Source organism: Petaurus breviceps, unplaced genomic scaffold (assembly GCF_028583685.1).
Source record: "Petaurus breviceps papuanus isolate PSGF00001 unplaced genomic scaffold, PetGlider_PUasm1.0 77, whole genome shotgun sequence".
In the NCBI taxonomy this organism is placed as follows: Eukaryota; Metazoa; Chordata; class Mammalia; order Diprotodontia; family Petauridae; genus Petaurus; species Petaurus breviceps.
In genome coordinates, this window is record NW_027186492.1 from 13,279,578 (window position 1) to 13,294,005 (window position 14,428).

Consider the following 14,428-nt stretch of genomic DNA (forward strand, 5'->3'; position numbering starts at 1 on the left):
TTTTTTTAATTACAAAAGCTTTTAAAGAATGACAAATGGAATCAGATTAAATTTTGAAAAGTTTATTTAGAAGATATATTCAAATTTAAAATAAGAAACTTTATCAAAGTTTATCCCCAAAAAGACAGGAAATAAATAGGAAAACAACATAATCTTCAATTACTTATGTAGTTTTCCAAGCCAATTTTCAAACTTCATTGGCTGATAAGTATCAAGCTTCCCTTCCACCTCATCCTACCATTCCTTGATTCGATTTGTGAAATTCAACTGACTCCACATTATTCATTTAACAAAATTTAAGAAGTGTGAAATATGCGTAGAATTGCAGTTGGTAAGATCCCAACCTATTAATTTAGTTAATAATTCCCATTGCATATCACATTTTGAAGATACTATTTTTGTTTTCCATTTAGGAACTATGGAAATCCCCAAGTCCCAAAACCATGCTTTTGGCACTAGACCCCAATTCGCTGTAACGTGTAGCCTTGTGGATTCTCTGGGGGTACAGCTGCAGGGGGTGTTCTGTGCCTCTGACATTTCCTGTGAATCGCTGCCATCAGAACAGGGCTTCTTTATTCAGCTTTCTGCCATTTTGTCAAGAATCAGGAGAGGAGCAAGGATTCTAGCCTTGTTAGTTTCCACAATGCAGCCATTCAGCACCATTTCATCCAAAATTATATGCACTTTATCCAAGTTAAACATTATCTGGGGGAAGGTCAAGTTAAGGATCTTCTTTTGCTTAGAGAGCTTCACTTGAGGAACAATTAAGTTCTGGGCTTAGGGGCTGAAAAACTTTTCCATATCCAAAATGGTTATAAGCATTGTATTAACACGACTTCAAACACAACCCTAGAATTGAAGACTAGATATTTCTAATAATAGTGAAAATTTTTCATTGCTCATGTCTATGTGAATGTGATGAGTTTGTACAGTTTTTCTTGATCTGACAGAATTAATACTAAGAAACTAAATAAAATTAAGCTCCATCATGGTTTACAAAGGTAATCTTTGCATTTCCTTAACAATAAATGATAGCACATTTTTTAGAGGACCTGAATTTTTTGATGAGGTGGTAAAATATTAAACAGATGAAATTTGCTTTTACAAAAAAACTGAGTTTATTATAAAAGGGTCTAGTCTATCCAGCACAGCAAATGAAATGATGGTCTTACAGAGCATAGTTGAGTGCACTGCTTTATCTCAGACTGCTTTGTTGTATATTAAAAAAATCATGAAATTTATGATATCCTTGCCTGAGCCTCAAAACCTTATCAGGAAAGAACCTGGTGTTCTTCCTTTTCTAGCTCTTCAACAAACATTGGTACAGCTGAGCAAATAGCTAGACTAACACATCTGGCTTGTACATCTGGATTGGTTTTAATTTGTGGTTCCCAAATTTTGGGTTGTTTTCCAGACTGAATTCTTGAGATTTTTTTTCTTCCTCTTTTGGTTCCAATGCCTCCTCTACTTATTTGCAGAAACAATTGGCAAGGCATACTTGATGTCCTCTTCTGGCTTACATTTTTACTTCCTTTCTCTAATGGGTAAAAAGGAAAGCCCCCTCTTGGGAAAGAAGAGAAGCCTTCTAGAGTAAGTACAGGGTTAGAAACATGCTTAATGTATCCTGAGATAAACCAAGACCCTGAATTGAAAAGGATGTAGCATAAATAGCACTTTAAATTGAAAGGTTAAGAAAAAAACTGAAGAGTCAGGCATCTCCATTTTACGGACCTGAAGTGTAAAATAATTTCATTTCACACATTTTTTTTCCTCTTTAAAAAAAAGCTGCTTTAGAACTCCTGATGGAATAGAAATATATACACAGAATGAAGGAAGATGATCAGAAAACAGAGCCTAACCAGAGATATCACGGATTATCCTTTCCTTGGGTGACAGCAAAAAATACTCAGTACTTTTTAGAAAGTTTTGAAAAACTGAATAGAAATGCCTACAGGGAAGACTTTTTTTGGGGGGGGGAGGGAAGGAGAATTGAAGGAATCGTTGCAACTTCCCTTCACAGTCAAAGTTCTTGGAAAAGTCTATTATTATTAGTTCTTCAATAGAAATGCTTCCTATAGGTGACCAATCAATGTCCCCTAATCCAAGTCTTGTTTTTCCAGTAGTCTTCATCCTCCACCTCTCTGCAGGTCTTGACACTGTTTGTTACCCCTCTCTTCTAGAGATACCACCCTTCTCCCTTGGCATAAGATACCCCACTCTCAGGGGTCTCTTTATTTCCCCACCTCTTGTTTTTCTGTCTCTGCTAGCTTATGACTCTCCTCTTTAATTTCTTAAAAGTCAATTTCAGTCTCTCAAAGTTCTGTCCTTGATCCCTACTATACTTCTTACTTGGGGGAATCTCATTGACTCCTCTGACTATAATAATCATAGTTTTAGAGCTAGATGGGACCTGGGAAGCCATCTAGTTCACCCCCCTCATTTTAGAGAAAAGTAACCTGAGGCCAAGAGAGATTATGGCTTGCTCAAAGTCACACAGGTCATAAGCTTCCAGTGTGGGATTTGAACTCGAGTCATTTGTCTGCAGAGCACTCCAGCTGCTTTCCCCACTATACCATACTTCCTTCCTTTTTAAGGAGAGATGTCTGTCTCTAGACCAGAATTCTTAACTCCAGCTACCTACATGACACAACATTTTACCAGTATGTCCCAACATTCCTAAAGCCAAGCTTTGTTATCTTTCCCTCAAAACTCTTGATTTCACAATTTCTATCAATGGCATTATTATTCATCAACCCAGTCTCCTATGGTCAAAACCATGAGGTTTTTCACTTGACCTTATATCCAATCACTCACCACATCCTGTGGAATGTACCTCCACAATCTTTCTTAGATCCATTCCTTCCTTCTGTATTTCCACTGCTACCAGCCTTGTACAGACCTTCATTACTATTTGTCTAGACACTTAACACAGCTTCCTGACGAGTCTTCTTCTACTCTCCTCCCTCTTAAAGCCATCTTTGACACTGACACTGTCCTTCTTAAGTACACATAGATTTGATCATGTTCTGATTGAAGCTCCTTACTAATTCTGTTGCCTGCCATATAAAGGTCAAACTCCTTATTTTGTTTGGTTGTTTCAATCTTCAAGACCCCATTTGGGGTTTTCTTGACAAAGACACTGGAGTGGTTTGCCATTTCCTTCTCCAGCTCATTTTACAGATGAGGAAACTGAGGCACAGTAAGTGTCTGAGGCCTGGCGCTCTATCCACTGTACCACCTAGCTGCCACAAATGTAGTGGAGTCAAGTACAAATAAGACAGCAAAGATAAGGTAGCAACAGATTGCAAAGAACCTAATTTTTTATGTACCTTGCTGCCTCAGTTTCCTCATCCAAAAAATGAGCTGGAGAAGGAAATGACAAACCACTCACGGTATCCTTGGCTAAGAAAGTCCCAAATTGGGTCATGAACAACAACCACCACTACATGTGCTGTATGCTCCAGCCAAACTGGACTCCTTGGCACTCCTGGTAGCTACCCTACATTTTCCTATTTCAGCCCTTGTTTACCACTTCCTGTTAATTCACTGGGGAAGGAAATGGCAAGCCACTCCAGTATCTTTGCCAAGAAATCCCCATGGACCACGCTGATGTACTATGGTCCATGGGGTCATAAAGAGTCAGACATGACTGAACAGCAAATGCCTGGAATACCTTCCCTCTCACCTGCTTCTAGCCATCTGAATTCCTTTAAGGCCCAAGTCAAAAACTGGAGCTTTTCCAGGGGATCCTAACATCCTAATCCATTGACAATGGCCTTCCCTCCCTGCCCCAATCCTTGGATCTCACATAGCCCTTTATGCCTTTCTTATGTACTTAATTACCATGTATTATTTTTACAAGTTATTTGTGTGTGCCATAAATTCAACTAGACTCCTAAGGAGAGGGGTCATTTCATAATGAAATTTTCTATCTCCTTCAGCATTTACCCCAGTGGTCTCTCTATAAGAAAGAGCTATTTGCCAAATGAGACTTTAGAATCCAGCAGGTTAGACCAGGATGTGTTTTAATAAGTTATTAAGCTTCATTCAAATAATCTTCCATCAGAATAAACTATTCTTTGGGGACCCATGGGAAATGTCCTTATGTGACCCAGAAAAGAAACATTGCTCCAAGATGGCATATTAATAATGCTTTCCATTTATATAGATTATCACTGTGTTCTACAACCAGGTAATTGTCAAACTGGAACTGGACCAGAGTCTTAGTCCCCTGACTCAGCCTTGTCTACCAGGCCACTTTTGCCAGGACACAGAAGCCTGAAAAGGTTTTTGACAAAGAGAGGCAGAAATGGACAGCATAAGTTATGTGAAAACAGACCTCGGGAGAATGATCTGGCTGTATTCAGTAAACAACTCTGAAAGGTCAACCAGCTGCTTCAATCAGCACCTTTACAAGCTTTTGCTCATCTCCAGTGGCTTTCAGGGAGACAAAAGAATATCTCAGGGTTAGTTCAAGGACCAAACTGGTCTGGAGATTGTTCTATCTAGCCTAAGAAGTTGATCTGCAATTCAGAGGTACGTTCTGGCCACTGGCCAGTTGTTTTGAACAGATGAGAGTTGTTGTCATGCTGTCACTGGTATCACTCCATGGGGGGAGGGTTATAGTCCTCAGGCAACCATCATTTCCCAACATCCTGGAAATTTAAGATTCAAGTTGCCACAGGAATGAGGCAATTCTGAACTGATGACTGTAGGCACAGGAATGGCAGCCTATCTGCTTTGGCTTTGGCTCAAAACCTCAAAAACCGTGCAGATCTCTGGCAACCAACTAAAGCTCTAAAGAAGGGTTGATCAAATCTATCTTTTGCTTTCTATTCTGAGGACCCAGATGTCTGTGATTGAGGCAAAGGCCCGAAGGCTAATATTTCTTCTGGTATCTAGATGCATGTAGCTCTCTGAAACAGACACTGGGTATTCATTTATTTATAACTTTTAGGGCTTTTGGTTAGTCCTATTGCTAAGGGACTGCCAACAAGAGAGTTGCCCAGAGTTCCAGTAGAGAGGCTATATGCCAGGTGAGTAAGGGCTAGATGGGTATCCCACGGACCCATGACGACCAACACAGGAAAAGAGAAGACTTGTTTTCTGCTCTGCACTTGAGTGAGAAGCTACTAAGCTAATAGTAGACACATTATATATTTTGCTTCCTCAAAGGACAAGTTTCTTTTCTGTGTGCAAAGGACTGAGGATTCATGATATTCTGATGGGCAAATATTCATAAGCTCCTTCCACCAACACAGATCATGATCCCTCCACAGTTTCTGAACTCTTACGGCCAAAATTTAATTATCTGGTGGCTAATCATCTGGTGATGAGGATTTCTTCCATCAGCGGGGCTGTTTCTTGGACAATAGAAATAAATATGTCACTGGGCTATAGTCACAGCTTTCCAGAGCCAGTGGTACACTGACACAACCTTTGAGAACTCCAAGTCATTTCCATACCATGATGGAGCACTGGAATAGAACGTTAGTGGAGGAGGCAGCAATCAGTCAATACAGAAACATTAATTAAGTATCTACTACATGCCAGGTGCTGTGGTGATACCAAGACAGCAGTGAAGCCCTAAAGGAGCTTTCTATGCATCTACACATATACACATATGCATGTGTATGCACATACATATGCAATATAGACATAAATCCATATAAAATAAATACAAGAAAACTTTGGTGTAGAGGTACTAGCACCCAGGGAAACAAGGTTCTCATCTAGGAAGTGATGGTTTTTGAGCTAAGCCTTAAAAGAAACTAGAAATTCTAAGAGGCAGTAGTGAGAAGGGAGTGCATTCTGGATATGAGGGTCAGCCTGTGGAAAGGCTGGGACTGGGCTAGAGTGGGATGCCATGTGTAAGAAAGGGCAAGAAAGCCAGTTTGGCTTGACAAAAAAGTACATGAAAGTATTGACATTTAAGACCAAAAAAGCAGGCAAAAGCCAGGTTGGGAAGGGTTTCAGATACCAAGCAGAAGAGTTTGTATTTGATCCTATGGTAATGGAGAGCTATTTAAGTTTTTTGAGCAGCAGAGAGACGGTCAGACCTATGTTTTAAGAACATCACTTAGGCATGATAAAAACTGCTTAAATGTTATTCAAAAAGCTGAGATGTTTTGTAAAAAGCATATGGAAAGGTCCTGAGAAGGGGAAGACATCTTAATGAGTATATCTCACAGACTCAGGGTGAAAATGGACTCCTCCCTGAAACAAGAATTCCCTTTACAGTATCCCACACCAGTGGTTATCCAGCCTCTTTCAGTGACAGGGCACTCATTACTTCCAGAAGGAGCCCATTTCATTTTGGAATAGCTCAAAAACTGTCAAGATCTGCCCTGGATGGAGCTGAAATTGGCCTCCTTGTAACATTCATGACTTGGTATGAGTTCCACTCTACACTGCTAGCCAGCCAGTCAAACATTACAGCCTTCCAGATCCTTGAAACACACCAAAAATTGCTATCACATTACTGTTATTACCCAAATATAAGTTATGTACTTACAAGGGTGATATTGGTTTCCAAAGTGGTCTCTTATTTTACCACCAAGTGATAAATAGAATTTTTTAAAGTAAAAATTAACTTGAAAGTTAACTTGCTTCCTTCCATAGCATCTAAACAAAGTCTGTTTCTAGGCTCCTGCCAAATATCAATGTGCCTGAAAGATTTCTGTACAAATGATACTTCTTTTTAGGAGTCTTTGCAGCTTTGATTTAAAAAGGGAGATCAAGGAAAGAAAAGAAGAAAAGGCAGTCAGCTCTTGCTGCTATCAAAGGGAATGATGACAAGGACAGTCTTTCCAACCTTCTATCTTGTCTGGACTGTATCATTATTGATGATCTTAGTCTTACTAAATACTGTATTGGGGATCAAATGAAATACTAAATGTAAAGTGTTTTGCAAACCCCAAAGCACCAGGTTAATGTGAACTATTGTTCTTAGTTTCCTATTTGGGGATCCCCATAAGTCCAAGAGAACTGGATATGTCCTCTAAATTTTGCACAGAGCCCGAGTCATTCTAGATCAGGGATTCCTGTCCTTTTTTGTGCTTTGGATGCCTTTGGCAACCTTGTGAAACATGTGGACCCCTTCTCAGAATAAGATTTTCAAGTGCATAAAGTAAAATATGTAGTATTGTATGCTGTGTAAAGGAAAAATTATATTGGAATAATGTTGTTAAGATATTTTAAAAGTTCATCAACACCAGGTTAAAAACCCCTATTACATGCTTACTAGATGTTAAATCAATAAATAATAGTGATATGCAAATAAACACGAAAGAGGCTTTCTGTCCATCTCTGAGAATCTGGATATGACAAATAACACTTACCTGCTCAGGTAGTCACAGGAGATGCTTTGCATGGTAGAGTGCAAACAGGCACACAGAATTAAAAAGGATACATCTAATTCACTCTGAAAAAGATTTTTAAAAATAAAGGGAAAAGATATGAGAGGGAATAGTATTGCTACACATGGGTACTGACCAAGAAGAGCTTCTGTGCACAGAAGGCTACTCTAATTTTAAAAAGAGAGAGAGGTCAGGAGTCCTGACTGGGAGGCTTTCCTGAGAACAGGCTGGCCTGAGGAATTCTAAGACAGAACAATTCATCTTATGCATTGGGAGAAGTTATGTCATATTCAAGAGGAATAAGATTTTTTTTTTTGGAGGGGAGAGGGCAGGGCGATTGGGGTTAAGTGACTTGCCCAAGGTCACATGGCTAGTTTTGTGTTAAGTGTCTGAGGCTGAATTTGAACTCAGGTCCTCCTGACTCCAGGGCCAGTGCTCTGTTCACTGAGCCACCTCGCTGCCCCAAAGAATAAGATTTTTAAGTTAGAAAAACCAACTGAGTCCTGACATACCCCAGGGAAATGATGTTTTCCTCAACAGCAAGTTTTTTGCCTGTTGAAAGCTAGTTGAGGCTTATCTTAATATTCTGAAATCTTGATTCTGAGAAGTTTCCCTCAGCATGAAACTGATCTCTGAATTGAAGAGTTGGAAATTCAGTAAGATCAAAAATAGGCTTAGCAAGAATGTTCAAAACTCCTAAATCTAAAAATAAATGTCTGATGACAAGACGTCCTGCTTGAGTGGGACAGATGTTATTTTCTTTCCCACTTTCTTTCTTCTCTTTCTGTTGTCATCCTAAATGGGGCATATACTGGGATTATACAAGTACTGTCCAGTCACCTCTTTGGGGCTAAATCTCTATTCTTTACTTCTGTGGTTTATGTGGTCATAAACCTCTGTGGAATTATAGCCCTAATTCAACAACCTGTTATTTTACTCTCTCTGGCCCAGAATAATAAAAAATAAACAAGGAAACAAATGAATAGACTGAAGGCAGGGCTATTGCTCGTTTCTCCTTTTGATTCCTCCCTATCTGCGGCTCTGCTATTTTAGGTAAGGCTGCTTCTTTGTGAGACAAAACCTTTATGTTGTTACAAAATGTCAGCTCTGAGCTCACAAGCTTAATTTTCATTTGGAATCACACCTAAACAAGTTTGGTCACCTGAATTACACTTGTTAGGGTCAAATGCAAGCCTCCTGGGTAAACACAAGATGGATTTTTGATCTAGCCTTTGAGATCTCCTAGATAAATTTACTGTTCCCTAGAGGCTCTGCTCTGGGGGGCTCACCATATTTGTGCCTATTTGGCTCAGACACTTGATTGGCATTACACAGGCCAACTCAGAAATCCCAAGCTTAGCTTCTCCAGGAGAAGGAGTTATAGGTATGTGTGCCATACTTGCTTTTACATTTCAAGGGAACTATTATCAATCTTTCCTAATAAAATAATTGACTGCTGGAGCTGAAAGGCATCTCAGGGTGTTTAGTTCTTAACACAAATCATGAACACCATCTACAACTGGATATTCAGCATCTGCTTGAAGATCCCCAGTGGTGGAAACTCACAACCCTTTATGGCAAGTCATTCAATTTTCAGACCTTTGTAGTTAATAAGAAATGTTTTCGTAGACTGAGCCCCAATCTGCTTCCCTTTCATTTCCAATGAGTAGTCTTGGTTCTGCCCTCTGGAATCAGAACAAGGCTAATCCCTCATCCTCATGATAATCCTTCATATATTTAAAGATAGCTATTGTGTTCTTCCCAAATATTTCCTTTTCCTCTGCCGCCTAAGGCCATTGTACCTTAGGTCAGCTCTGATCATTAGGAAGTTTTTCTTTACCAGGTTTAAATTTGCCTCTTTGGAACGTCCACCCATGTGGTATTTGTAGTTCTACCCATTGAGGCTTAGTGTTTAATTTCTTTTATGAGAGATAGTACTTCACATACTTGGGGACACCATCATATCCCTCCTAAATCATCTCTTCTGTAAAAATATCTCCACTTCTTTCAACTCATTCTCATATGGTACAGTGTTGAGGTCCTCTGCCTTCTGACTGCGTCTCTAGATTCTTTCCAACAAATCAACATCCTCCATAAAATGTGGTACTCAAGAACAAACAGAGTTTTCCACATCTAACCAGGGAAGATACAAAAAGTGTCTCCTCCCTTGTCCTGGATGTTATGTCTAATTGTTCTAAATTTGCCTCACTGTTTTTGGCTGCTCTATCCCACTGTCCATAAGATGATAGGATCATAGATAGAGAAAAACTGGAAAAAGCCTGGCTGATCCCAGAGAAGTTTAGTGACTTGTTCAAGGTCACAAAGGTCATTCTAAACACTTTAATTTTAACCCCCCACCCCTGCAATTTCTCTCCTACTCCTACCCCCTACCCTCTCCATTGGGGAAAAACAAAACATTTCCTCACACTGGCTATGTTCAAAAATGCGTGTGTCATTCTGCACCTGGGATCCATTACCAGATAGTCTGCCAGAAGGACACACAGGTAGTCAAAGGGCAGAGTTGAGATTGGAACCCAAGTCCTCTAACTCTAAATCCAGTGTTTTTTCCATTACCAAGCTCCCTCTATCAGTATTTTAAATCATATTGAGCTTGCAACCCACTAAAATGCCCAGGTTTTTTTTTTTAGGTGAAGTGTTACTTAGCCATCCTCCCACTCCATTTTGTATTTATGATGCTGAATTTTTTTAACTCTTATATAAGACTTCACATTTATCTCTTAGATTTCATCCTATTAAGTATTGGCCCAACACTCTAGCCTATTGAAATATTGTTGAATTTTGAACCTGTCACCCAGCGGGTTAGCTATTCTTCTAAGATTTGTGTCATTTTCAGATTTCCTAAGAATGTTATCCAAGGCACTGATTTAAAAATTAAACCACAAAGGGTGAAGCAGAGATTGCTAATGTACTCTACTAAAGAACTCCTTTTGGGGCAGCTAGGTGGCGCAGTGAATAGAGCACCGGCCCTGGAGTCAGGCGGACCTGAGTTCAAATCCAGCCTCAGATACTTGACACATTTACTAGCTGTTGTGACCTTGGGCAAGTCACTTAACCCCAATTGCCTTGCCTTCCCCCTACCAAAAAACCCCCCAACAACAACTCCTTTCCAAGTTAATATTAAATGATTAATCATTTACTTTTGGAGTTCAGTTATTCAACTAGTCCTGAATTCACTTAATTATCAGGCCCACAAAAATAGCATGAGAGAAATTGTCAACTGCATTGCTAAAATCCAGGCAAAGCCCTTATACCTATCAGATTGGCTAATATGACAGAAAAGGAACATGATAAGTGTTAAGAGTAGATGTGAAAAAAATTGAAACACTAATGCATCGTTATAGGAGTTGTGAACTGATCCAAACATTCTGGAGAGCAATTTGAAACTATGCCCAAAGGGCTATATAACTGTGCCTACCCCTTGATCCAGCAATACCACTACTAGGTCTGTATTCCAAAGAGATCATAAAAAAAGGAAAAGGACCCACATGTACAAATATTTATAGCAGCTCTTTTTTTTGTAGTGGCAAAGAATTGGAAACTGAGTGGATGCCCATCAATTGGGGAATAGCCAAACAAGTTATGGTATATGAATGTAATGCAATACTACTGTGCTATAAGAAATGATGAGCAGGCAGATTTTAGAAAAACCTGGAAAGATTTACATGAACTGATGCTGAGTGAAGAGAGCAGAACCAGAAGAACATTATACACAGTAAATAGCAATGCTGTGAGATGATCAACTTTGAAAGAATTAACTCTTCTCAGCAATGCAATGATTAAGACAATTCCAAAAGACTCATGATGGAAAATGCTATCTACATCTAGAGAAATGGAGTTTCAGTATAGATCAAAGCACACTATTTTCACTTTTTTTGTTTTTTCTTTCTTGTGATTTTTCCCTTTTGTTCTGATTCTTTTTTCACAATGTGACTTGTGGAAATATGTTTAATATGATAGTACATATATAACCTATATCAGATTGCTTGCTGTCTTGGGGAGGGGGGAGGGAAAGAAGAGAGGGAGAAAAAAATTTGGAACTCAAAATCTTATAAAAGTGAATGTTGACAACTACCTTTATGTGTAATTAGACAAAATAAAATCCTATTAACAACAACAACAATAAAAAAAATCTAGGTAATGATATCTACAGTATTCCCCTAAACTCTAAGTCTAATAACCCTGTCAAAAAAAAAGGAAATGAGGGCAATATGGTAAGACTTGATCGTGATGAAGCTTTGTGGGCTCTTTAGGATCACTACTTCTTTTTCTAGATGATCATTAATTATGCCTTTGACAACACATTCTAGAATTTTGCCAGGAATTAAAATCAAACCCCTTGGCCTATGGTCTGAAGAATCTATCTGGGCTTTCAACTTCCCAGGATCAGTTTTGTTCTGTCCTTTCCTATGCAAAGGGAATTCTTCGTGGCAGAGAAAAAAAGCAAAATGAGAGTTGAGCAGTGTTGCCTCCTGTCTCACAGTCCCATCTACCTGAAGCAGCAGTTCTATCTCTCCTTTTGTCTTCTTTGCCATAATATAATTAAGAGAAAAAAAAGACTTTGCTGTATTTAATTGCCTCGTTTCTTGAGTTTAGCATGTCTGAAAATATTCTTTTTAATTAAATTTTTTTCAAATGAAAATCTGTTTTTCTTCCTCCTGCCCCTCTAAGATGCCCCAAGCCTCTCCCTTGCAGAGGACACAATAAAAACACAACCTTTGTTACAAACATGTATAGTCAATCAAAATAAATTTCCTCATTTGCCATGTCCAAAATTTTTCAAAAATGTGTCAATCTGTACTCTGAGTTCATCACCTTTTTTTTTTCTTAAAGCAATAGGGGTTAAGTGACTTGCTCAAGGTTACACGGCCAGTTATTTCTGGGTGTGGTGCTGAGTATCTGAGCCCGGATTTGATCCAGGTCATCCCGACACTGGAGCCGGTGCTCTTACTCGCTGAGCCACCTGGCTGCCCCTAGTTCATCACTTTTCTATCAGGAGGTGGGCACCATTTTTCATCATGAATCCTCTGGAATTATGGTCAGTCATTGTATTGAATGGTGTTCTTAAGTCTTTCAAAACTGTTTTGTCTTTACAACATTACTGTTGTTGTATAAATTGTTCTCCTGCCTCTGCTCACTTAATTCTGCATCAGTTCATAGAAGCCTTCTCAGGTTTCTCTGAAACCATCCCTTTCGTTTCTTATAGCATAATAGTATTTCTAAAACTATTCTAATTGGGACCATAACACATTTTGGTATTTATTCTGTTATCTGCCTTGTTTCTACCTTCTGTTGAATATTTTTAAAAATTTAAGTTGGTCAAAGAGATTTTTGTGCATTCACATTAGTCTCTATGAACAATGCCCTAGTTTTCTCACGAGAATTGTTCCTGCATCTTCAGAATTCTAATTCTTGAGGGTTTTTTTTTTAAAGCAGTTGGGGTTAAGTAACTTGCTCAAGATTACACAGCCAGTTTTTGTGTGTGTGGGTGCTAAGTATCTGAGGCCAGAACTGATCCTAGGTCCTCCTGACTCTGGGGCCGGCCCTCTTACTGTGCCACCTAGTTGCCCCTTCTTGAGTTTTTCCAAATGTCCTAGGAAGACTGCTGCTCTCAGACTTCCATCCACTGGATCCCATCCGTTCTTCCTCTGCACCTTCTGAAATGTGCTCTCCAAAAACCTAGGATGCATTTCATACTATGCCTAGCTGTTTTGTTCATAATGGAGTTTTCAGTTTCCAAGGTTTCCATCCCTTCTGTCCTAGTAATCAGTTTTCCCCTCTTGAGAATTAGGTCCAGAATAGAATTTCCCCTTTTTTATTCCTTTACTAGTTGGAAGAGTGAATTTATGGTGGAGGCAAATAAAGAAATAATTATTATCTTCTCTTGATTTTTGCAAAGACTCTAGCCAAAGCCTGGGTAACAAAAATCCCCTGGGCTCATGATGTGTTCCAAACTCCTCATCTACTTACGCTTTGCATCCAGGTGCTTTATACAGTCTGTACTGCAGTCCAAGGATAGTGTCGCTACTGTTCCTGTTTCTGTTGATCTTTACTCAAATGCTCCCACCTCTGCTTCCTAAATTTCCTCACCTAAGTATTTTCCTATGATGTTGCTCAGCTCCACTACCTTTTACCTATTTGTTTTACTTTGAATAAATTATATCCTTCCAGAATCTGGCATCTTACTCTTATTCTTAAGAACTCAGTTGTCTTCTAGAGGGAATTTATTTTGACTATCAAACCACAGGTTTGGATGGAGAAAGTTCTTAAAGGTAAAAAGCTTTTAGACCGTTAAGGGTAATGCAGTTTTAAAATCTTAAAGGTAATGTGGCAAAGGTGAATAATATATTATGATACAGAAAAGTCATTTTAAATTAAAGTATGGTAAGTTTCAAGCCTTTTCATTAGCATTCTGTGATATGGGTAATATGGTGGACAGTCTGCAGAGAGAATATAAGATTAATGAAGACTCTCCTTTGATCATATTTCCAAATGCTCCTTGTCATGTCTGTCTATAGCTCGGATGATCACAGGACTTCCTTGAGAGGAGTGGTCCTATTTTTTAAAAAGCTCCAAACAGAAGAGGATATCAGTTTCTTAGACATAATTCTGTTGGAAAGACCTCAGCCAAAAGCAGACTTCCTTGGGCGAGCTATAGTGAAGAAGGGACAGGAGGCACCTTTGTGTGATTAAACTGCTGAACTGCTATATTTACAACTAATCAAAACTCAAAAGGACCAAGGTTTTTTCTGAACAACTGGGAAGATGAAAGAAACTACTTCTTTTGCTATGAGACTTACCACTCGGCTGAAATACATGTCCAAAACTTCCACAAAATTATGGATGAATTCATACACAGCCATTTCATTCTGAAATGCAAAAGAAAGCTGATGGGTGGTACTGTTAATCTGAATATAGAGTGAGACAGTCAACTCCCAGAGTGTGTGTCCGTGCATGTGTGTGTGTATGAGAGAGAGACAAAGAGACAGAGAGAGACAGAGAGAAAGAGACAGAGACAGAGAGAGAGAGAGAGACAGAGAGAGAGAAAGAGA

General features: G+C 39.1%; 1 protein-coding gene across 6 annotated transcripts in view; it reads right to left on the reverse strand.

The window, feature by feature from the left end:
- AP4S1 (adaptor related protein complex 4 subunit sigma 1) overlaps window positions 1-14,428 on the reverse strand; it is a 63,873-nt gene that overhangs the window by 7,405 nt on the left and 42,040 nt on the right. For 2 of the 6 annotated variants that reach the window (XM_069106000.1, XM_069106001.1), the window contains 3 exons: window positions 14,177-14,245; window positions 7,341-7,423; window positions 3,867-5,477 (listed from right to left, as the gene is read on the reverse strand). In XM_069106000.1, the coding sequence (XP_068962101.1) occupies window positions 5,387-5,477; window positions 7,341-7,423; window positions 14,177-14,245 (243 nt within the window). In that variant the 3' untranslated portion in view covers window positions 3,867-5,386. Of the gene's footprint in view, window positions 1-46; window positions 706-3,866; window positions 5,478-7,340; window positions 7,424-14,176; window positions 14,246-14,428 lie in introns of those variants that run through there. The other 4 variants (XM_069106003.1, XM_069106005.1, XM_069105999.1 and 1 more) reach the window with 4 other exon arrangements.